General features: G+C 42.0%; 2 protein-coding genes and 1 pseudogene across 3 annotated transcripts; all 3 read left to right on the plus strand.

Moving 5' to 3' along the window:
• The first annotated feature begins 2,735 nt into the window (after positions 1-2,735).
• hbae4 (hemoglobin alpha embryonic-4) lies at positions 2,736-5,007 on the plus strand. The gene is made up of 3 exons (XM_084141545.1): positions 2,736-3,057; positions 3,460-3,664; positions 3,976-5,007. Exons 1-3 carry the CDS (start codon positions 2,894-2,896, stop codon positions 4,102-4,104), a joined length of 498 nt encoding a protein of 165 aa, XP_083997671.1. The 5' UTR covers positions 2,736-2,893; the 3' UTR covers positions 4,105-5,007.
• A 2,399-nt stretch (positions 5,008-7,406) lies between these two features.
• LOC311100647 (hemoglobin subunit beta-2-like) lies at positions 7,407-8,107 on the plus strand (annotated as a pseudogene). Its single transcript has 3 exons — positions 7,407-7,496; positions 7,613-7,834; positions 7,979-8,107. The product of its transcript is annotated as a hemoglobin subunit beta-2-like (transcript).
• A 1,859-nt stretch (positions 8,108-9,966) lies between these two features.
• hbae5 (hemoglobin, alpha embryonic 5) lies at positions 9,967-10,937 on the plus strand. The gene is made up of 3 exons (XM_084141576.1): positions 9,967-10,107; positions 10,392-10,599; positions 10,754-10,937. The coding sequence occupies exons 1-3, from the start codon at positions 10,013-10,015 to the stop codon at positions 10,880-10,882; spliced, it is 432 nt and encodes a 143-aa protein (XP_083997702.1). The 5' UTR covers positions 9,967-10,012; the 3' UTR covers positions 10,883-10,937.
• Positions 10,938-26,102: the final 15,165 nt, after the last annotated feature.

Here is a 26,102-nt window from a genome sequence, read left to right on the forward strand (position 1 = left end):
TTTCTATGGGATTAAGGTCTGGAGACTGGCTAGGCCACTCCAGGACCTTAATGTGCTTCTTCTTGAGCCACTCCTTTGTTGCCTTGGCCGTGTGTTTTGGGTCATTGTCATGCTGGAATACCCATCCACGACCCATTTTCAATGCCCTGGCTGAGGGAAGGAGGTTCTCACCCAAGATTTGACGGTACATGGCCCCGTCCATCGTCCCTTTGATGCAGTGAAGTTGTCCTGTCCCCTTAGCAGAAAAACACCCCCAAAGCATAATGTTTCCACCTCCATGTTTAACGGTGTTCTTGGGGTCATAGGCAGCATTCCTCCTCCAAACACGGCAAGTTGAGTTGATGCCAAAGAGCTCGATTTTGGTCTCATCTGACCACAACACGTTCACCCAGTTCTCATTTTAGTCATTTGGCAGACGCTCTTATCCAGAGTGATTTTTCATATTGGCCCCTCGTGGGAATCGAACCCACAACCCTGGCGTTGCAAACGCCATGCTCTACCAACTGAGCTACACGGGACCTCTGAATCATTCAGATGTTCATTGGCAAACTTCAGACGGGCCTGTATATGTGCTTTCTTGAGCAGGGGGACCTTGCAGGTGCTGCAGGATTTCAGTCCTTCACGGCGTAGTGCGTTACCAATTGTTTTCTTGGTGACTATGGTCCCAGCTGCCTTGAGATCATTGACAAGATCCTCCCGTGTAGTTCTGGGCTGATTCCTCACCGTTCTCATGATCATTGCAACTCCACGAGGTGAGATCTTGCATGGAGCCCCAGGCCGAGGGAGATTGACAGTTCTTTTGTGTTTCTTCCATTTGCGAATAATCGCACCAGCTGTTGTCACCTTCTCACCAAACTGCTTGGCGATGGTCTTGTAGCCCATTCCAGCCTTGTCTAGGTCTACAATCTTGTCCCTGACATCCTTGGAGAGCTCTTTGGTCTTGGCCATGGTGGAGAGTTTGGAATCTGATTGATTGATTGCTTCTGTGGACAGGTGTCTTTTATACAGGTAACAAGCTGAGATTAGGAGCACTCCCTTTAAGAGTGTGCTCCTAATCTCAGCTCATTACCTGTGTAAAAGACAACTGGGAGCCAGAAATCTTTCTGATTGAGAGGGGGTCAAATACTTATTTCGCTCATTAAAAAGCAAATCAATTTATAACATTTTTGACATGTGTTTTTCTGGATTTTTTTGTTGTTGTTCTGTCTCTCACTGTTCAAATAAACCTACCATTAAAATTATAGACTGATCATTTCTTTGTCAGTGGGCAAATGTACAAAATCAGCAGGGGACAAATACTTTTTTCCCTCACTGTATATGGTGTCAATTGTTTAGGTTGTGACCATTTCGGTTTGGACAATTGAATCCACATAGCTAGCATATGGCTGACTAGCTTTCATTTGGACAGAAGTACATCACAGCAAACATATATATTTGGGTCCCAAAACCATACTTTACATATTTCTTGAAATATTAGATGTTCAGTAGTAACACTTCTTAAAGATACATGAAGATTGACCAACTTGCTCACTCATTTTCTCCAAAGTGTTTGCAGACTACTCACCATGTGGCCATTCTGGAGAGGGGTGCAATCCCATCACCTGGTGATATTCGTAGGGGTGGGGCTTAAGGCACATTCATTCTACAGTCAGTTAAAGTGTGTGTTTCGGTAGTGACATCAAAAGTTGGGACAGCATTTTTCAGAGAAAGATAAAAATAAACAAAAACACTAATTACATCAGTATCTTTCAATGTAATAATAGAACAACTCAAGATGTTTTATTGAAATCGAAAATCATGAATTGCTTTATTTTCAAACATGAAGTTTAGGAGTCGGTGTGGGACAGCCACCTCTGAATCGGTGTGGGACAGCCACCTCTGAATCGGTGTGGGACAGCCACCTCTGAATCGGTGTGGGACAGCCACCTCTGAATCGGTGTGGGACAGCCACCTCTGAATCGGTGTGGGACAGCCACCTCTGAATCGGTGTGGGACAGCCACCTCTGAATCGGTGTGGGACAGCCACCTCTGAATCGGTGTGGGACAGCCACCTCTGAATCGGTGTGGGACAGCCACCTCTGAATTTGTGTGGGACAGCCACCTCTGAATAGAAATAGGTGTATAAACAATGACTTTGTACTACATTAATTTAACAATAGGTTTGTTGTTGCCTTGGAATGAATTAGAACATATCATGATGTAAAACAAAATCCTACATTTGGAGAGTTAACTGTTTTTTATATAGTTTTTTGGTGGTGGGACAGCAATTACACCACTTCTGTAGAATCACCCATATACATGAATATGTTTACAATATGGGTTCATGGCCAAGTCAGTTGCCTGGCCCTGGTTGGCATGTATAGATTACGATAAGGGGAGCAGGGATGAGGTCAAAATCAGTAACCACAGCAAGGAATTTCTAAGGGGTAGGTTAACTTCGTGAGACACCAACTGCAACTTCACACTTTCACCCAAACCACTGTATTCGGTGCATTTTAAGTCAATTTTATTACAATGCATTAGGCTTAAGTAGGCCTACATTTTACTTCATTAAATTATATGTTGAGCAACCACACACAACATTATTTTCTTATGGGGTTTTTTCTGGTCAAATTAACAGTGTGGTAGTGTCAAAAGAGGCCCCCAGTAGACTACATGACGCATATCAGAAGATGTTGGGTCTTCTGCGCAACTTGCCCACCCTCACGTGGTTATCTCTCCGCAGCATTCAGAAGGAAAACAACCCGAAGCAAGGAGTAGGCCTACGACCGCAGCAAATTACCATTTAGTTTACCTAATTTAGACAATTGTTGTTAATATTGCCAGAAAACGTCATTTTCTTGCATTTTGACGGTTTATAGTGGTGCAAAAAAAATGGTTGACTAACACCTTTATGCAGACCTGTGCCGTGCGCCCTTCCAGGCATTCAACTTTTACGCATAGCACCAGCGCAACGGGTTACAATATGCTCACAAAACACGAAAAGGAGCTGATTGCCAAAATTTGGGACAAAATGATTCCCGTGGCTTCCGACATCGGAGCTGAATGCCTTCTAAGGTAGGCCTAAGTTAATTGTAAATAACATAAAAGCAATAACAAACATCTGAACATAACTTCCTTTTTGATAAGATGCCACTTTCGATATGGTAGGCTAAAAGGTGATAAAACTAGGACATTTCGTTGGCAAAAACTGTCTTTGCTTCTGGTATTGGAAAATGTATTTGTGAAAGGTGTTATGGATTTAGAATGAAAACAAAACGTATATGTTTTTTGTATTGGTACATTTTTGTTTATTATATGGTTAGCCTGTTACAATAATTTTGCAATTAAATTGGGTTTATGGTCTATTTACCCAAACTTGGTGGGAATGAAGCCAACAACAGAGGTCTCTCTTGGACCTGTTGTCAGTCACAAATATGATGCCCAATTCCAGACCTATACTTTATCACTGTATCACAGGATGATGACGACATTTCCCGGGACGAAAACATACTTCGCCCACCTGGACATCAGACCCGGGTCCCCACACCTGCGTTCCCACGGGAAGAAGATAGTTCTCGCGATAGCTGAGTGTTCCAAAGACATCAGCTCGATGATGGTCACCCTGGCACCGCTCCAAACACTGCATGCCTACAAACTGAGAATAGACCCCTGCAACTTCAAGGTGCCTTCTCTATTTCTCTTGATGAACTGTTCCATCAGATATTAGCCCTAGAACATCCCTATCCCTACTTATATCATCTGCTGGAACACACTCATTGTGCCTAATAATCTTTACTCCTCCCTGAATTGTGCACTCATTCACTACTCCCCACAAATGTAAAGGCATTGGATTGGTGTTGGCATAGACTGGGAGTTTCCACCATATTTCTTATACCAGTCATTTCATTTAAAATCTATGAAGGGAAGTGAACAAGTGCACTTGTGGTTTATTTTGTGATTTTTTCCTTTGTGTTTTGTTTATTTCTCTCACAGCTTCTTTGTCACTGTATCCTCGTGACTTTGGCCGCTCACATGGGTGATGAGTTCGATCCTGTCGCGCACGCGGCCATGGACAAGTACCTCTCGGCCTTCGCAGCCGTCCTTGCAGAGAAATACAGATAAGGAGCATCATAGCCCCAAAATATAAACCAAATGTTGCTGTTCCATTAACTTATTATAGTGTATTTTATTTGTGTTTTTCTTTTGTAATAAAACCTGACAAAAACACATCTGAGTGCTCTTGTGTCGTTAACTCTATAATAAGGAGGAAATCGTTACTTGTTCAGCTGTATTAAGTTATGTAGGTCAGTTGTGACAGAGTTCCCTTTGGGTATAGAAATGTGTAAACTAAACCGTCTGCTGTGGACCATACATTTCTAAATAACAAGTACGTCCCAAGTAGATCCCAAGTGTATATCATTTGTTGAAGTTACAAGCATAAAGTGTATTAAAAATGTATTTTAATTAGGAGGTTTTATTAAACACGTCATTATTGACATCATTGTGGCGCATGGCCACGCAATGCCCCTGGCAGAAAGTCAAATGGCATAGTGCGTAAAGGAGATGTTTCCACGTGGACTATCACTGCTTAAAGTAATGTTTTGATGTTCTTGTAGCTATACAGTTGTGCTTTTATATATTGGCACCCTTGCAATTTACAATGGAGTGCAACGGACCAGAATGTTCTGGTTGAATGGGTTATTTTTTATTTTATTGTTTTACCGTGTAGGCACCTGCAATTTACCACAGTTGAGATAAATTACACATCAAGCGAGAATCACCTGCCTCCAACCAAATTAATTTGAATTCTGAATAATTTAGTACAGGCCCTTTTTGTTACTTAAAGTGAAAATCTCAATCACAGTTGTTGTTTTTTGGTCCTGTGCAGTTGTATGTCAAACAAATACACACGATAACCACAATATTTTTTCAATTTCAACTTATTGTAGAATAAATAGTGAATCGTGCAAGGGTGCCAATATATTACAGCACAACTGAGGCGCATCGGGCTTATGTGAGGCCCATCATGTATGTACATCTAAATAATAAATAACCTTGTTATCATTTGTGTCTCCGTTTGGCAAATGTTGTATTCATCACTGATTTAAATTTGGACTATTGCCACATTTAATACATTAATGTCCTATCTTTTTTTTTTTTATGTACACGCACGAATGTCAATCATGGCACGAATGACGTTCGAGAGTTTTCCTTTTTGAGCTTCATTTGTCAAAAATGGAAGTGTCTTGCTGTAGGAGATAACACAGATGTTTGTTGCAAATAACAAGTCAGAGGATGGGGAAACTTGTTCCCAATGTGAGGATTGTAACTAAAATATTATTTGTAACGCTTTTAATTAGGTCTAATGAAATCTCAAACAATGGCATCAAATTGCCCTTGTTATTTCAACTATGGAAGTACACTATCAGGAGGCAGGGTTGCAATGAAACCAATGCTATGCCAATGCCATAGCCTACATACTTATTTTGCAATCATAAATAAGAGAGATCTCATTGAAATGCAATGAAAATGATTCACAACCACAAAATGATGGCGAAAGTAATGGAGAGTAGGCCTATATTATTAAAGAGGTCAGCCATATGGATACTTCCGATAGTGTTGCATACAGTACCTTCAGAAAGTATTCATACCCCACATTATGTTGTGTTACAGCCTAAATTCAAAATCGATTAAATATATTTTGTCTCACTCATCTACACACAATACCCCATTATGACAAAGTGAAAACTTGTTTTTAGATTTTTTTGCAAATGTATAAAAAATGAAAAACAGAAATATATAATTTACATAATTATTCACACCCCTGAGTCAATACTTTGTAGAAGCACTTTTGGCGGCGATTACAGCTGTGAGTCTTTTTGGGTAAGTCTCTAAGAGCCTTGCACACCTGGATTGTACAATATTTGCCCATTATTCTTTTTTAAATTATTCAAAATCTTTCAAGTTGATTGCTGATCATTGCTAGACAGCCATTTCCAAGTCTTGCCATAGATTTTCAAGCCGATCTAACTCGGTCACTCAGAAACATTCAATGTCGTCTTGGTAAGCAACTCCAGTGTAGATTTGGCCTTGTGTTTTAGGTTATTGTCATGCTGAAAGGTGAATTTGTCTCCCACTGTCTGTTGGAAAGCAGACTAAACCATGTTTTCCTCTAGGATTTTGTCTGTTCTTATAGCTGTATTCCGTTTATTTTTACCCAAAAAATCTCCCTAGTCCTTGCCGATGACAAGCATACCCATAACATGATGCAGCCACCACCATACTTGAAAATATGAAGAGTGGTACTCAGTTATGTGTGTTGGATTTGCCCCAAACATAATGCTTTGTATTCAGGACAAAAATTGCATTTCTCGTTTGCAGTATTACTTAAGTGCCTTGTTGCAGACAGAATGCATGTTTTGGAATATTTGTATTCTGTACAGGCTTCCTTCTTTTCACTCTGATGTTTAGGTTACTATTGGAGTAACTACAATGTTGTTCATCCATCCTCAGTTTTCTCAAATCACAACCATTAAACTCTGTAACTGTCTCAAAATCATTGGCCTCATGGTGAAATCCCTGAGCAGTTTCCTTCCTCTCCAGCAACTGAGTTAGGAAGGATGCCTGTATCTTTGTAGTGACTGGGTGTATTGATACACGATCCAAAGTGTAATTAATAATAATATATATATTTTACCCATCTACCAATAGGTGCCCTTCTTTGCGAGACATTGGAAAACCTCCCTGGTCTATGTGGTTGAATCTGTGAAAATTCACTACTCTATTGAGGGACCTTACAACAGATAATTGTATGTGTGGGGTACAGAGATGGGGTAGTCATTTAAAAATCATGTTAACCACTATTATTAAACACGGAATGAGTCCATGCAACTTATTATGTGACTTGTTAAGCAGATTTTGACTCCTGAACTTATTTAGGGTTGCCATAACAAAGGGGTTGAATACTTATTGACTCAATACATTTTAGCTTTTATTTTTGTATTAATTTAAACAAAATTCTACAAACAAAATTCCACTTTGACATTATGCATTATTGTGTGGAGATCAGTGACACAACATCTCAATTTAATCAATTTTAAATTCAGGCTGTAACACAACAAAATGTGAAAAAAGTAAAAGGGTGTGAATACTTTCTGAATGCACTGTATGTATAGGCTTTAACCTGAGAGTTACCCTCAGAATCTATTTTTGGTTTCAAAGTCAAGGTTTTTTTGCTGTTTCACGGAAATCAACCAAAATGAGGACCTATTCAACAATGTTCAATTATGTTTTATCTAAAGCATAATGGGTTATCTACAACCAATCATATTCACTTTTTCGTTTTGGGGGTGGAGTGCGTAAATACCATAAAAATAAAGATTCCGATTCTCACTAGAAACTAAGCTAAATCATTATGAGCAACCATGGTTGAGTGGACAGATGAAGAGCGCGCGGCCATCTCCTACATCTTCTCTTCTAGACTATGACGACGTTGGCCCAAAGTCCCTGTCAAGGTAAAACAAGAAACTTAGGTTTACTTTAATTTGGATTGTTAGTCCGCTTAATCTTCATCCTCTTCGTCATTTTCTGTTGTTGTTCAGCCTCACTCTGTTCTCTCCGCTCCCCTCAGGTGTCTGATCGTGTACCACTGGACCCAGAGGTATTTTGGGGGCTTCGGCAACCTGTACAACGCAGAGGCCATCATGAACAACCCTCTGATTGCTAAGCACGGCACCACGGTGCTGCGCGGTCTGGACAGAGCTCTGAAGAATATGGATGACATCAAGAACACCTACGCCGAGCTGAGTATTCTGCACTCCGAGAAACTGCACGTGGATCCGACAACTTCAAGGTAAGATACAAAAGTACATTGAAGTTCAATTAATGAATGTTTTTTTTGTGTGTGTATAAAGTATATCATTACACCACTCGATCAAGCTACCCCCAAATACATTCTAAACATCTCACTTCTGCTTTGGTTCGTTTTCTTTCACAGCTGTTATCTGACTGTCTGACCATCGTCATTGCCGCGAAGATGGGTAACACCTTCACCCCCGAGTATCAGGCATCCTTCCAGAAGTTCTTGTCCGTGGTGGTGTCTGCTCTGGGCAAACAGTACCACTAGAGTCAGTCTCCATATAGCTGACAGAGGAGACAGCCTGTGTGCTCATGTGTTTCACTCTTCAATGAAGAAATACAATAAGAATAGAAGCATCTGTTTGTTGATCATGTGTGTTCCTTTTACACGTGCGTAATTATATCCATGTAAGCCTAGACAAATTACACTTTAAGCATAGCTAATAGAATAAGACACATTTAAAGGGTTCAATGGTTATTTCATATATAGATGTTAGATCTACACATTATAAACATTTGAATTCAATAATACATTAGACAACATGAACAAGTTAGCGAATGGATGCACATTGCCTACAAGCCAACAGAGTTGGCCAGGCTGAATCGTACTGTTGCTGGCTGTAAAACACGTGACAAACATTAATATGACTATTAATGCATAAAACATACAAAAACAAAACTATGAAGTGATACACCTCTATGTCTTGACTGAGAAGAAAAAGTGGGCTATAAAACGCACATCAATGCACCATGGATGGATTGCGCAATTTCAACGTTTTTGTCTTTAACAGTTAATATGCACTTTTCAAAAGTATTTACTTTAAATTTACATGAGTGTACTGTAGCTGTTGTCATATTGATATCCGTCATGCAAAACAGTATATTCCAGAAACTTTTAATCCCCTGTTAAGTTTGTTTTTCGTTTTGTTTGATACAATTGACCTCCACTTGTAGGCTAAATTTAGAAAAAGCTAGTTTGTTTGGTGCAGGAAACTACCCCATATTCATAAAAAAAAAAAAAAAAAGTTTTACACATTGGCCAAAGTTTTTTTTCTCTATATAAGGGGATGAGATTCAAGATTCCTATACCAGATCCATACATGATTAAGGTCAGCAGGTAGCCTACATGACGTGACCCACATCAACCTGTTCCATGTTGGCCCCTGCAGCAGCTGGCCTGGCCTCTCCAGCTGTGACCTACGAGGGGTTTCAGAAGATAAGAATGGCAACACCTAGTGTTATCTTTAACCACATACAGTAGGCCCGGACAAGATCTGCCAAAGTCTATGTGTGAAAGGCGTATGTATGCGTCTTACATTTATTTCATGAAAGCATCCCAATAAAATGTATAACCATATGTCTCTCCACTGTGGCTATACTGTTCCCAAGCAGATTATTCCTCATCATCACACAGGCAGATGTAGAAGGCAGGTGCCACATAACTAACACCTTCATAAAGAAAGTTACATAACATATCCTCAGTATCACGATATCAGGCACTTCATTCTAGAAATCATTCTATTCGTTGAGAACCTATCGAATGTTGGTCTTCATTCTGTTTGTTCCCCATCTGCTAATATCAAGTCACCACTCCTCTGTTAGCAACTCAATCAATTATAAAACGGTCACTTTTCTATTTTCATAAGAACAGACCAATCGTTATACTTAGGTTATTGTCAAATAGCAAGCAGCAGTAAGTCTTCATCATCATTATATTGTGTAAGATATATTATTGCATTATAACAGATCATATATGTTTCATAGTAAGATATCGAAGTCCCAATTTTATGAAAAGAGGCTAAATTTTTTGATAAATGTTTCTAGGCTATATTTAGCTCTAATAGATATGGCGGCAACGCCTGGCAACGCCTGGCAATGAACTTGGGTAATGAAGCCTATGTCAAACGTATAGGGATTTGCTGTGTTACCATATATAGCCAAAAGCGATAAGACAAGACAACACCCTCAATTCACCGAACTGATGTTCCATCTCACTCATCATTTCACAAAATTATCTCCTCATAGCCAATAGAAACCGAGTAGAGGTGGGGCTTGGTGACATGTATGTCTTGGGCCATAAAAGAGGTGTCAGGATCCATCTAACTTCAGACCCATCTAAAGCTTCATTCATCCTCTGAATAGCTTGTGTGGTATAGCAGAACCTCTTGCCAAAATGAGCCTATCAGCTAAGGAAAAAGTCATCGTCAAAGACTTCTTTGCGAAGGTCTCCAGCAGGTCGGATGAGATCGGCGCCGAGGCTCTCGCCAGGTAAATATTGGGAGACTTTATCATCAGTTAGGCTACAATGGGGTCGAGTCTATCGAAAATCATTCGATTTATGGAAATTGTATTAGACGTTATTGTATTAAATAACTCTAATAGAATATGATCTAACGGGCCTATATGTATTTCTAAAAATACAAACCAATCCCTGAAACTGACTGCAAAAATAATGATTCAATGCATCCCTTATCAGATACAAAATATTCGACAGAGCAATTACCCAATTACCACTTACCCTAACCAATCCTTTCTCTCCTTCCTCCATGCAGGCTGATCGTGGTGTACCCCCAGACCAAGTCTTACTTCGCTCACTGGAAGGACCTGAGCCCCAACGGCGCTCCGGTTAGGAAGCACGGCATCACGGTCATGGGTGGCGTGTACGAGGCCGTGAGCAAGATCGATGACCTGGCTGGTGGTCTCCTGACCCTGAGCGAGCTGCACGCCTTCATGCTTAGAGTTGACCCTGTCAACTTCAAGGTAATTATCACGAACTATAGCCAACATAGCCATATGCTCTATAGGCGTATGGGCCATGTATTAGCTTACCTATAACGTTTGCAGAAGGTGTCGTTGCACTTTTGTCAGTACAGTATAATCAAACTGACTCTTTGCTCTGTTTGTCCCTCGTCAGATTCTGTCCCACTGCATCCTGGTGGTCTTGTCCATGATGTTCGCGGAGGAGTTCACCCCTCAGATCCATGTTGCCGTGGACAAGTTCCTGGCCCTGCTGGCCCTGGCTCTGGCTGAGAAGTACCGCTAAAGGACCAATCAGCACCAACACACACCAACACGCCAGCACTCACACCTGCTGTGGTCCTCAGTGTGGAAATAAATGGTCTTCTTTATTGAGAAATAAAAAGTTACATCAAAATGTAATAATTATATCCTTAATATGTTTACTTTTGAATAATGTTATAATTAGGTTGGTAAAAATACCATAACATATAGAAAACAGCAATGTTACACTGCACATAATGTAACCAATTACTTGTCGCATGATTATTCAAAGCAACTTCAACCATTTATTACATCTTAAAACAGAAAATGCCATGGAATATGTTGCAATTCCCCTACAGACACTCAATTGAAATATAAAAAGGGTGATTTTTGCAGTTTCCCTGTGTTGTACTGCTTCTGCTTCTCTGCTTCACTTAAGTTGGCCATACCTGACAAAAGTAACACAGTAGGATTTGGTTAAGATACTGTAACAATACTGAATGCTTATTTGTGTTGATAGCATATTTGTATGAACTTTGATAATAACTTACATATACACAAAGTTCAATGGTGTTACTGATAGTCACTGGTGTTACCAGCAGCAGTAGAAACAAAAGTGAGGAGCAGTAACACCAGTGATAACCAAGATAAAGTCCACAGTCACTCTTACCAGAATTCATCAATCATACAAACATCTATAAATTGTGTGATTTCATTTTTCCCCCCTCCAAATTATATTCCCTTTGCATAAGAATGACAAACACCAATGACATTTGATTTAACACATGAATTTACCAAAGATATCTTTAAATTGGTGAGAATATGAAAAGAGTGTGCAGAACCACCATGTGCTTCCATAAATGCTGCTCCTCCAATGAGCCATTTGCCATAGGAAGTAATTCTCAAGGAAGTTGTGTGTTTTCAAAACTGAAATTTATTTGAAGCGATAACACCAATGAAAATAAATTGAGGGACAGGTATTCCTACAAGTTATTTAAACTATTTTCTAATAATTTTAGTTTTTTGGTTATCTATTCAGTACATCTAATGCTTTTATTTAATTCATGGCATTCAAAACAATATATACACTATCGTTCAAATGTTTGGGGCCACTTAGAAATGTCCTTGTTTTCGAAAGAAAAGCAATTTTTTTGTCCATTAAAATAACATCAAATTGATCAGAAATACAGTGTAGACATTGTTAATGTTGTAAATGGCTATTGTAGCTGGAAACGGCTGATTTTTTATGGAATATCTACATAGGCGTACAGAGGCCCATTATCAGCAACCATCAGTCCTGTGTTCCAATGGCAAGTTGTGTTTGCTAATCCCAGTTTATCATTTTAAAAGGCTAATTTATCATTAGAAAACCCTTTTGTAATTATGTTAGTACAGCTGAAAACTGTTGTGCTGATTAAAGAAGCAATAAAACTGGCCTTCTTGAGACTAGTTGAGTATCTGGAGCATCAGCAATTGTGGGTTCGATTACAGGCTCAAAATGGCCAGAAACAAATAACTTTCTTCTGAAACTCATCAGTCTATTCTTGTTCTGAGAAATGAAGGCTATTCCATGCGAGAAATTGCCAAGGAACTGAAGATCTCGTACAACGCTGTGTACTACTCCCTTCACAGAACAGAGCAAACTGGCTCTAACCAGAATAGAAAGAGGAGTGGGAGGCCCCGGTGCACAACTGAGCAAGAGGACAAATACATTAGAGTGTCTAGTTTGAGAAACAGACACCTCACAGGCAGTGGCGGCTGGTGAAAAATATTCTCGGTGGGGCTGTGCCATACTTTTTTTTTCCTGTAACCATCGCGATATATTTTAACACAAACTGCAGGAAAGCAGTGCTCAGTGAAACATTCAGTAATTATTTAATGCCAATATTAAAAAGTTGAGGCATTCTTACACAAAAACATATTACACAAACCCAAGCCTTTCATTTGCATTTAAAGTGAACTTTTCACCATTGGTAGTAAACAGGCAACGCAACAGGCATGCTGTCAGAACAGAGTGGAAAGTGGACAATAACATGAAATTATTATAAAGTTTATAGGAAATCTTACACTGTATAAAAGGATGTATAATATAGAAATGGATATCAAGTGGATGAACTCAAACCTTTGACTGGAAGAATAGCATACAGTATTTTATGATCATACTAAATGTGACTAATTGTTAATGTGCTCCAGAACTGCAACAATTAATTGATACAAAACAACATATATACAGTAATATTAGCAAAGACACTATTAAGACTTTCTAGAGTACCATATATAACTGGATTTTTTATGCTAAGGTCAACTATATACAAAGAAACATGCGGCCAGAGCTGCTCTGTGTGTGTGTGTCTGTCATCTTATTTGTACAGGAATTTTATATATATATATAGACAGACAGACAGACAGACAGACAGATAGTGTGTATATACACACAAACTATGTCTAGTAACTGCTTTTAACCTGTGATGTACATAATTAACTGATGTTATTACGTTTTAAAGCCTTTTTCTATTACATTTGTGAGAGGGATGCAACATCATTTTGTTCTGCTGTGCACTTAGCAATAAAGTTAATCTTCAATAACAACTAGGCCTCTTCTAGAAATTGACCTGGTGGACACCTGAATAATTATTACAAACTGTGTAGTACTTTCCTGCATTATTATCAACGTCTGATTGTGTCTTCTCTTTCCTTTTAAAATACTAAAACAAATATAATTGTGACGGCTCTATGATAATCACTCACTTTGATGACCAGACACATTTAGGCTTTTAAACTGTTGTAAGTGAACTATTCATCTTTCTAACAACATCTTTATCAGCCAATAGTAAATATAGTTATTTACCTGATTGTTAGCATGCTGTCTGTGAACCTCTGGACAAGTGCTTTAATGAAGACAGGGTCGATGTTCCTCTTCTGCAGCTGGCTGAAAAGCATGTCCACATTTGGCATGATCTTGTGGAACAGTGCCAGGAAAAAAACAGAAAGCCTCGTCTTCGAGCATCCTCACAAAGCCCCCCGCCTCTCTGACAGTCGGGGCATCAAAGTTCCCAGAGTCTCTGATGGTCTGGAAACACGTTAGTGGGTGGAAACGTCAGTCGTCTCGTCAGCTTGAATGGCGATAAAATCAGCACTCTTTACTTCCTCCAGGATGTAATCCTTAAGCACTGACAGCATACATTCCAACAGCTCGTTCTGTATCGTCTTTGACGTGCCCTTAAAAACGGTAGCTGTCTTCAGGTGCTCCTCCAGCACACTGTCGAGGGAGGCAACAAAATCCACTAAGCCCCGGAAAATGCCGGGGTTGTCCGAGGAGTCAGTCTCCTCGTGCCCACGCAAGGCCAACTCAAAAGCCCCACAGAACTTCACACAATCGATAATTTTGGATAGAATGTGCCTGTTTTTATCCACCTCCTCATTGTGTTTCCTCACCGCAATCCTGTGGCCGTCATCCAGCTGCGTAGCAATGTTCACCCTTCCTAATACAGCTAGCTTTACAGAGTTGTCCATGTGTGCCCTGGTGTTCTCATGTTTCTTTACCTTCTCTGACAGGTGCTTCATATCCCTCACTCCGGTACCTGTCCATGCTGAATCTGACCCCGTCGTTTTAAAAAGCAAGCACGGAAAGCAAAATAAAGCATTAGCATCAGTGCACCCAGCTAGCCAAGCCTTCCTGGTGTACCAGCTACGGGAGAAGCCGCGCATTTACTGCTTCCCTTTCTCGCTAGCCTGCTGTCTGATTGAGAGGTCAGGTTGATCTGGGCCCAGCTCTTTCACCCGAACTTTCTCTGACAAAGTTCTCCTCTCAAACGGATCTTGGAGGAGAGATTTCACCGAGTTAGGGTTGGGTCTTGGAGGAGTAACGTTTGCGCTCGCCATTGTCGTCTAGTAAAAATGGCGCCACTGGAGCCCGGTCCTTATTTTATCAGGGGCGAGCTTGGGGCGATAAAATAATCGCCCTCCTTGGATTCGAATTAAAATCGCTGATTAGCTACATTTTATGTCATACATTCATATCTTAAATTAGCAATTGGCTTAACTGCTACGTAGACCCGCCTCCTCGGGGCACTTTCTGTATCGCCCAGAGCTGACGAGGCGTTTGACAGGCAGAGGAAAGGTTGCGAATATGATTTTCTATCATATCTTACACATATTACTGTGTGCATTCCATATTTCAAACACACAAATATTGACATACTGATGTTTTTATTATTATTATTATTATTTTTATTTATTTTTTATTTTATTTTTTAAAATAATTTTATTTAAGGGGGCGGCGCCCTAGCGCCCTCTATCGGCCAGCCGCCACTGCTCACAGGTCCTCAACTGGCAGTTTCATTAAATAGTACCCGCAAAACACCAGTCTCAACGTCAAAAGTGAAGAGGCGGCTCCGGGATGCTGACCTTCTAGGCAGAGTTGCAAAGAAAAAGCCATATCTCAGCCTGCCCATCTTAATCTTTTATTTGTATTGGTCAGTCTGAGATATGGCTTTTTCTTTGCAACTCTGCCTAGAAGGTCAGCATCCCAGAGTCGCCTCTTCACTGCCTAGAAGGTCAGCATCCCGGAGAAAATTAATTTTCTTTCGAAAACAAGGACATTTCTAAGTGACCCCAAACTTTTGAACGGTGGTGTATATATTTTTAAATTACTAAAAACATGTCACTACACCTCCACACATCACCATTGGGACAAGACAATTTGCTAGCCCCCAGTGTTTTCTACAATTCATAAAAATAGATGTTTTGCAATAATATGTTTTCCTATTCAATAACAGTTTAATAAAACAAAAAAAAGTATCATTTGTCATTAGGGGTTCACAGCGAAGACTTTAAACTTTGTAAAGGTTTTTCCTCATGCTGAACAAATTTGCCTCAAGGACCCATAAGGCTAGATTTTCCTCCATCTTGGACATTTTGGAAAACCTTTGAAAAACGTATTCACATGAACCATAAATCCAAATGACACCATTCGGTATGTAGGCCCATGGTACATCTCTTAACTTAGTTTGAAAAAGCTAAGCGATTGGTTAAGAGATGGTTGAATTATTCAGGAAATCAGATTTTTCGTCTCCATTTAAATCCTTTGTAAATCCACTCCACAATGGCCTATTAACTATTTAGGATCATCAAAAACATTACCATGATGAACCATGTTGCTTGGCATTGATATCTTAAACAATAAGGAAACTATTAACAATATTTATTCTACATTTATAGCTAGAGTTCTTGTCAGACCATTTCTTAAGGCCAGGCACCACATCCTAATAGGGTATTTTTTCCCCCCTTAATCATATCACAATCAACTTTTACCAGTTGAATGTAGACTAGGGCTGTCAAACGATTCAAATAATTAATCGAGTTATTGGCATTAGTTAATCAAGGTTAATCTAAATTTAAGATTTTTTTCAAAGTTGGCCCTAAATAAACAATTTTCCATTTAAAAAGCAGTGCATTGTTATAGGCATACTATGTTTTGATTGTAAGGGGAAAAACACAAAATAATCTGTATCAGAAAGTTTTAATGGCATTTTCACCATAAACAACCCAAAAGTCACTGTAACATACATACAGCTAGCTAGCAATGAATGCTCCCAATGTTAAAGTAGGCCTTCTCCCTCTTATCAATGTTCTTGAAGTTTAACACTTGCACGTGCATGCACACACACACAAACACACACACTCAAGTACTGTTAAAGCTTCAAACATTTTAAATGAGTGTTCTCCCAATTTCTGATTGGAGGGGAAAATAACTATAGGAAAAAAGAACTGGCTCTATGGATACAAAGAACAAAGAGCTTTTAAACCTGTCCAACAATATTATGGATTCCACAGAAGACAATAACAACAGATAAGCCAGGTCTGAGTTCATGTCAAATATAATACAGCTATTAGATCTACCTAGGCTACTTATCCATGTTCTTCAACATGAACTAGTCACAAGCTGCTACTACTAGAATTGGGATCATTTGCTTAAATCTTCTGACCTGTGCACTACAACAAAAACAGTAGCTAAATGGAATGATGTCCTGTTCTGATGAAAATGTAAGTGATGTAAGTTTTCCTTCAAAAGTTTTCCTTCAAAAAAAATGTTCCTTCAAAATTGTTGCTCAAAGCTGCATGCATAGTGCACCACAATAGAGACAGACAGCGCTACTGAGAGTGCACATTAACTGCACACAGCACGAGCTCAGACAGAGACACTTCTCAGGACATGGAAAACTCCATTGGAATCGTATTGTCAATGGGCGGTGCGGTGCATTCTGGGTACACACTGACAAGGAGAACTCTCCTTCAAGCAGTCAATGGGAAAAAACATTTACAACATATCAACAATTCCCTCTGGGCAAGTCTGGAGAATATATCTAAGGATAACCACACAAAATGTGGTGAATGCAGATGCTTCTGAAGCTGAGAAAAATGAGTTGGTGTGTGAGAAGAGTCTGGCTTTTGGGAAATGGCAGTTAAAGACAAGTACACTGAATTTAGACTACCAAATGCCAAACGCCTATTTAGACCCAATCACTTCAAAGTAAGTTACTAAATATAGTCCAGTTTGTAATATTCTCTATGAAATGGGCTTTTAAATTAAATGCAATTTGAATCTTTGAAAAGTCAATTTTAAAGGGACATTTCACCAACTTCATATTCATCATCTAAAGCACCACCCCAACATCAACATAAAGTGGGGAAAAAAAGTATTTAGTCAGCCACCAATTGTGCAAGTTCTCCCACTTAAAAAGATGAGAGAGGCCTGTCATTTTCATCATAGGTACACGTCAACTATGACAGACAAAATGAGGAAATAAAATCCAGAAAATCACATTGTAGGATTTTTAATGAATTTATTTGCAAATTATGGTGGAAATTAAGTATTTGGTCAATAACAAACGTTTCTCAATACTTTGTTATATACCCTTTGTTGGCAATGACACAGGTCAAACGTTTTCTGTAAGTCTTCACAAGGTTTTCACACACTTTTGCTGGTATTTTGGCCCATTCCTCCATGCAGATCTCCTCTAGAGCAGTGATGTTTTGGGGCTGTCGCTGGGCAACACGGACTTTCAACTCCCTCCAAAGATTTTCTATCGGGTTGAGATCTGGAGACTGGCTAGGCCACTCCAGGACCTTGAAATGCCTCTTACAAAGCCACTCCTTCGTTGCCCGGGCGGTGTGTTTGGGATCATTGTCATGCTGAAAGACCCAGCCACGTTTCATCTTCAATGCCCTTGCTGATGGAAGGAGGTTTTCACTCAAAATCTCACGATACATGGCCCCATTCATTCTTTCCTTTACACGGATCAGTCGTCCTGGTCCCTTTGCAGAAAAACAGCCCCAAAGCATGATGTTTCCACCCCCATGCTTCACAGTAGGTATGGTGTTCTTTGGATGCAACTCAGCATTCTTTGTCCTCCAAACACGACGAGTTGAGTTTTTACCAAAAAGTTATATTTTGGTTTCATCTGACCATATGACATTCTCCCAATCCTCTTCTGGATCATCCAAATGCACTCTAGCAAACTTCAGACGGGCCTGGATATGTACTGGGTTAAGCAGGGGGACACTTCTGGCACTGCAGGATTTGAGTCCCTGGCGGCGTAGTGTGTTACTGATGGTAGGCTTTGTTACTTTGGTCCCAGCTCTCTGCAGGTCATTCACTAGGTTCCCCCGTGTGGTTCTGGGATTTTTGCTCACCGTTCTTGTGATCATTTTGACCCCACGGGGTGAGATCTTGCGTGGAGCCCCAGATCGAGGGAGATTATCAGTGGTCTTGTATGTCTTCCATTTCCTAATAATTGCTCCCACAGTTGATTTCTTCAAACCAAGCTGCTTACCTATTGCAGAATCAGTCTTCCCAGCCTGGTGCAAGTCTACAATTTTGTTTCTGGTGTCCTTTGACAGCTCTTTGGTCTTGGCCATAGTGGAGTTTGGAGTGTGACTGTTTGAGGTTGTGGACAGGTGTCTTTTATACTGATAACAAGTCAAACAGGTGCCATTAATACAGGTAACGAGTGGAGGACAGAGGAGCCTCTTAAAGAAGAAGTTACAGGTCTGTGAGAGCCAGAAATCTTGCTTGTTTGTAGGTGACCAAATACTTATTTTCCACCATAATTTGCAAATAAATTCATAAAAAATCCTACAATGTGATTTTCTGGATTTTTTTTCCTCAATTTGTCTGTCATAGTTGACGTGTACCTATGATGAAAATTACAGGCCTCTCTCATCTTTTTAAGTGGGTAACTTGCACAATTGGTGGCTGACTAAATACTTTTTTTCCCCACTGTATGTGAAAATGGCACGTTTCTATGTTATTTCCAATGACATCATAGGTGTGCATTATGCGATTTTAACCTATTATGAGTAGGCATTCCTCTATCTTTTTGATGGTGGTCCTCTGTAGGTCAGCTGGTAGAGCATGGCGCTTGTAACGCCAAGGTAGTGGGTTCGATCCCCGGGACCACCCATACACAAAAATGTATGCACACATGACTGTAAGTCGCTTTGGATAAAAGCGTCTGCTAAATGGCATATTTTTTATTTTATTTATGACTACAAAACATTGAAATGCGCTATTTTCACATATGTTGGTGTTGAGGTGGTGCTGGAGATGATGAATATGAAGTAAAATAAAATTGAAATGTCCCTTTAAAGTGGTTAAAATGTATTAAAATGTTGATGATGGTAGTATGATAAACTAAAGGAAATATACATTTTCGTCAAGTTTTAGACAGTTTTATGTTTACTTTTTGAAAAAACTAATATTAATTGACCAAAATTCCAACAAATCTCAAAACTGATAGGTAGATGCAAAAATGTCATACAGTGGGGAGAACAAGTATTTGATACACTGCCGATTTTGCAGGTTTTCCTACTTACAAAGCATGTAGAGGTCTGTAATTTTTTTTCATAGGTACACTTCAACTGTGAGAGACGGAATCTAAAACAAAAATCCAGAAAATCACATTGTATGATTTTTAAGTAATTAATTTGCATTTTATTGCATGACATAAGTATTTGATCACCTACCAACCAGTAAGAATTCCGGCTCTCACAGACCTGTTAGTTTTTCTTTAAGAAGCCCTCCTGTTCTCCACTCATTACCTATATTAACTGCACCTGTTTGAACTTGTTACCTGTATAAAAGACACCTGTCTACACACTCAATCAAACAGACTCCAACCTCTCCATAATGGCCAAGACCAGAGAGCTGTGTAAGGACATCAGGGATAAAATTGTAGACCTGCACAAGGTTGGGATGGGCTACAGGACAATAGGCAAGCAGCTTGGTGAGAAGGCAACAACTGTTGGCGCAATTATTAGAAAATTGAAGAAGTTCAAGATGACGGTCAATCACCCTCGGTCTGGGGCTCCATGCAAGATCTCACCTCGTGGGGCATCAATGATCATGAGGAAGGTGAGGGATCAGCCCAGAACTACACGGCAGGACCTGGTCAATGACCTGAAGAGAGCTGGGACCACAGTCTCAAAGAAAACCATTAGTAACACACTACGCAGTCATGGATTAAAATCCTGCAGCGCACGCAAGGTCCCCCTGCTCAAGCCAGCGCATGTCCAGGCCCATCTGAAGTTTGCCAATGACCATCTGGATGATCCAGAGGAGGAATGGGAGAAGGTCATGTGGTCTGATGAGACAAAAATATAGCTTTTTGGTCTAAACTCCACTCGCCGTGTTTGGAGGAAGAAGAAGGATGAGTACAACCCCAAGAACACCATCCCAACTGTGAAGCATGGAGGTGGAAACATCATTCTTTGGGGATGCTTTTCTGCAAAGGGGACAGGACGACTGCACCGTATTGAGGGGAGGATGGATGGGGCCATGTATCGCGAGATCTTGGCCAACAACCTCCTTCCCTCAGTAAGAGCATTGAAGATGGGTCGTGGCTGGGTCTTCCAGCATGACAACGACCCGAAACACACAGCCAGGGCAACTAAGGAGTGGCTCCGTAAGAAGCATCTCAAGGTCCTGGAGTGGCCTAGCCAGTCTCCAGACCTGAACCCATTACAACATCTTTGGAGGGAGCTGAAAGTCCGTATTGCCCAGCGACAGCCCCGAAACCTGAAGGATCTGGAGAAGGTCTGTATGGAGGAGTGGGCCAAAATCCCTGCTGCAGTGTGTGCAAACCTGGTCAAGACCTACAGGAAACGTATGATCTCTGTAATTGCAAACAAAGGTTTCTGTACCAAATATTAAGTTCTGCTTTTCTGATGTATCAAATACTTATGTCATGCAATAAAATGCAAATTAATTACTTAAAAATCATACAATGTGATTTTCTGGATTTTTGTATTAGATTCCGTCTCTCACAGTTGAAGTGTACCTATGATATGTTCTCTGATTACAGACCTCTACATTTACATTTACATTTGACATGCTTTGTAAGTAGGAAAACCTGCAAAATCGGCAGTGTATCAAATACTTGTTCTCCCCACTGTACCAATACATATACAGTGAGGGTAAAAGTATTTGATCCCCTGCTGATTTTGTACGTTTGCCCACTGACAAAGACATGATCAGTCTATAATTTTAATGGTAGATTTATTTGAACAGTGAGAGACAGAATAACAACAACAAAATCCAGAAAAATGCATGTCAGAAATATTATAAATTGATTTGCATTTTAATGAGGGAAATAAGTATTTGACCCCTCTGCAAAACATGACTTAGTACTTGGTGGCAAAACCCTTGTTGGCAATCACAGAGGTCAGATGTTTCTTGTAGTTGGCCACCAGGTTTGCACACATCTCAGGAGGCATTTTGTCCCACTCCTCTTTGCAGATCTTCTCCAAGTCATTAAGGTTTCGAGGCTGACGTTTGGCAACTCGAACCTTCAGCTCCCTCCACAGATTTTCTATGGAATTAAGGTCTGGAGACTGGCTAGGCCACTCCAGGACCTTAATGTGCTTCTTCTTGAGCCACTCCTTTGTTGCCTTGGCCGTGTGTTTTGGGTCATTGTCATGCTGGAATACCCATCCACAACCCATTTTCAATGCCCTGGCTGAGGGAAGGAGGTTCTCACCCAAGATTTGACGGTACATGGCCCCGTCCATCGTCCCTTTGATGCGGTGAAGTTGTCCTGTCCCCTTAGCAGAAAAACACCCCCAAAGCATAATGTTTCCACCTCCATGTTTGACGGTGGGGATGGTGTTCTTGGGGTCATAGGCAGCATTCCTCCTCCTCCAAACACGGCGAGTTGAGTTGATGGCAAAGAGCTCGATTTTGGTCTCATCTGACCACAACACTTTCACCCAGTTCTCCTCTGAATCATTTAGATGTTCATTGGCAAACTTCAGATGGGCCTGTATATGTGCTTTCTTGAGCAGGGGGACCTTGCGGGCCCTGCAGGATTTCAGTCCTTCACGGTGTAGTGTGTTACCAATTGTTTTCTTGGTGACTATGGTCCCAGCTGCCTTGAGATCCTTGACAAGATCCTCCCGTGTAGTTCTGGGCTGATTCCTCACCGTTCTCATGATCATTGCAACTCCACGAGGTGAGATCTTGCATGGAGCCCCAGGCCGAGGGAGTTTGACAGTTCTTTTGTGTTTCTTCCATTTGCGAATAATCGCACCAACTGTTGTAACCTTCTCACCAAGCTGCTTGGCGATGGTCTTGTAGCCCATTCCAGCCGTGTGTAGGTCTACAATCTTATCCCTGACATCATTGGAGAGCTCTTTGGTCTTGGCCATGGTGGAGAGTTTCTGTGGACAGGCGTCTTTTATACAGGTAACAAACTGAGATTAGGAGCACTCCCTTTAAGAGTGTGCTCCTAATCTCAGCTCGTTACCTGTATAAAAGACACCTGGGAGCCAGAAATCTTTCTGATTAAGAGAGGGTCAAATACTTATTTCCCTCATTAAAATGCAAATCAATTTATAACATTTTTGACATGCGTTTTTCTGGATTTTTTTGTTGTTATTCTGTCTCTCACTGTTCAAATAAACCTACCATTAAAAGTATAGACTGACCATGTCTTTGTCAGTTGGCAAACTTACAAAATCAGCAGGGGATCAAATACTTTTTTTTCTCACTGTACCAGTACACTAACGCTCAAAATATTTCACAAATCTTAAAATTAGTCAAATTGACCCCCAGAATTGGTATATAAACTCAATACATTAGGTAATGACTTCAATAATTATTACCTGCTGCATTCAAAGATAACCAACCTACAGCACTAGACTAAACTTCACTTGGGTCATTCTTGTGGTATTTATAGATAAACATGTAATGCTTTCACTGACTGCACATAAAGGAAGATAGTTCCTACATGATAGAGTGCTTGCTTTGTTATCCAACTAATTTTATGTCCTTTCTGTCATCCTGTGAACCCCGTTCATTGCTGCTCGCAGCTCTTTTTTGTTGTTGCAATTTAGTGTTTTACATGGTGCCAAAGTCCAGGGACAACATTACCACCACAATTCAAGAATTCAATTACACAGTAAATGAGAATCACATGCTCCAACCAAATTAATTTGAGTTCTGAATAATTTGGTCCAGGCCATTTTTTGACCTCGAAGTGAAAAATCTCAATTTCAGTTTTTATTTTGGTCAGGTATGTAATACAGTCTACCAAAGTATAAATAACCCTGATATCATTTTGTGTCTCTGTCTGCTAAATGTTTTGATTCAACGCTGATTTAAATGTTGATTATTGGCACATTCAATAAATGAATGTCCTATCAATTAAAATAATTACCACGCATGTTTTTCATGGCACGAATGACGTTCGAGAACTTTACTATCATCAAGGAGCTTCATTTGGAGTCACAAATGGGTGGAGGGTCTTGTTGTAGAAGATAACACAGAGAGCACATCAGCGGAAAACATGGTCCTGATTTTGATGATTGGAACTAAAAGTTAATTTGTAATGCTTTTAATTAGGCCTAATGAAATCTCAAACGATGGCATCAAATTTATCTGAATTTACAGCTGTCACGTACGTTAAAGGACGGGTCAGACCAAGGCGCAGCGTGAAATGCATACATGTTTATTATTCAAAATAAACACACAAACAAAAACAACAAACAACGTAACGTGAAGTCCTCAGGCTAAACACAATACAAGCCTACACACGGAACAAGATCCCACAACAACTGATTGCCAACAGGCTACTTAAGTATGATCCCCAATCAGAGACAACGAGCGACAGCTGCCTCTGATTGGGAATCACACCCGGCCAAACATAGAAACAAACAACCTAGAATGAGAACATAGAAATAACAACATAGAACTCCACACGCTGACTCAACATACTAGAGTCCCATAAGTCAGGGCGTGACACCCCCCCAAAGGTGCGGACTCTGACCGCACAAACCTGACATAACAGGGTAGGGTCCGGGTGGGCATTCCGCCTCGGAGGCGGATCCGGCTCCGGGCGTGACGGCCACATTCTCTCAGCCTCCCCGTTGCGCCCCTGGTCTGGTCTGGACCTCGGCGCGCTGCTTCCCCTCTCCTTCCTCCCACGATGCACCAAGCCCTGTCTGGGCCCTGGTGTGGGAGACCCCGAACCTGGAGAGGGGCTGACGTCTGGGTCTGGACTGGAGCCGCTGACCGGAGCTGGACTGGGCACCGGTGGAGCGGACTGCTCTGGCTCCGGAGTGGAGCTGCTGACCGGAGCTGGACTGGGCACCGGTGGAGCGGACTGCTCTGGTTCCGGAGTGGAGCTGCTGACCGGAGCTGGACTGGACCCCGGTGGAACGGACTGCTCTGGCTCCGGAATGGAGCCGCTGACCGGAGCTGGACTCGGCACCGGTGGAGCGGACTGCTCTAGCTCCGGAGTGGAGCAGCTGACCGGAGCTGGAATGGACCCCGGTGGAGCGTAATTCTCTGGCTCCGGAGTGGATCTGCTGACCGGAGCTGGACTGGGCACCGGTGGAGCGGACTGCTCTGGGTCCGGAGTGGAGCTGCTGACCGGAGCTGGATCAGGCACCGGTGGAGCGGACTGCTCTGGCTCCGGAGTGGAGCAGCTGACCGGTGCCGGACCAGGCACCGGTGGAACGGGCACGGGCTGTGCCGGACTGGACACACGCACCACTGGTCTGGTGCGAGGAGCAGGCACGGGCCGGACCGGACTAGGAACACACAACACTGGCTTGGTGCAAGGAGCAGGGACGGGCCGGGCCGGACTGGCGACACGCACCACTGGCTTGGTGCGGGGAGCAGGCACGGGCCGTACCGGACTGGGAACACGCACCACTGGCTTGGTGCGAGGAACAAGAACAGGCCGGACCGGACTGGGAACACGCACCACTGGTCTGGTGCGAGGAGCAGGAATGGGCCGGGCCGGACTGGCGAAACGCACCACTGGCCTGGTGCGAGGAACAGGAATGGCCGGGCCGGACTGGGAACACGCACCACTAGTTTGGTGCGAGGAGCAGGAACGGGCCGGGCCGAACTGGCGACACGCACCACTGGCCTGGTGCGAGGAACAGGAACGGCCGGGCCGGACTGGGAACACGCACCACTAGTCTGGTGTGAGGAGCAGGAATGGGCCGGGCCGGACTGGTGACACACACCACTGGCTTGGTACGGGGAGCAGGTACGGGCCGTACAGGACTGGTGAGGTGCACTGGTGACACAGTGCGTAGAACCGGAGCAGGATATACTGGACCTTGGAGGCGTACTGGAGGTCTGGAGTGTACAGCTGGCACAACCCGTCCTGGCTGGATGTCCACTTTCGCACGACACGTGCGGGGCGCTGGCACAGAACGCACTGGGCTGTGCATGCGCACTGGCGATACAGTGCGTATCTCCGCATACATGGGTTCCTCAATTAACCCACGCTCCTTATGTTGCCTGACCAGCTCCTCTCTCCATGCATCTACTTCCTCCTTCTCCCTACGAGCCTCCTGCAGTGCCTCCTCTTGAATGGAGCTCTCCCGCTCTATTCTCGCTATCAGCCCCCGTAATGTGGTGGCCTCCTCTCTTACCCTGCAGATCCGATCCTTCTCTCTCTCACGGCCATCCTCCTCCAGTGAGGACTCCTCTGGGAGCCCCCACGAGTTAGGGAACAGAAACTCGTCGTCGTCGTCATCCTCCGACTCCTCAGTATAAAACTGTTCCCACTCTTGTTCCCATGGTCGTAGGGACTCAACCTGGAAACCCACCGGGTGCAGTGGTCGGGGCTCTTCTCTCTCGCTCCCCGACCACCCCTTTAGCCCCCCCAAAACATTTTCTTGGGGCTGCCTCTCGGGCTTCCTTCTCGGCCGGCGCCCTCTGTGTTGCCGTTGCTCCTCTCCTGCCT

The sequence above is a fragment of the Coregonus lavaretus genome, assembly GCF_964263955.1.
Source record: "Coregonus lavaretus genome assembly, chromosome: 25".
Classification (NCBI taxonomy): domain Eukaryota; kingdom Metazoa; phylum Chordata; class Actinopteri; order Salmoniformes; family Salmonidae; genus Coregonus; species Coregonus lavaretus.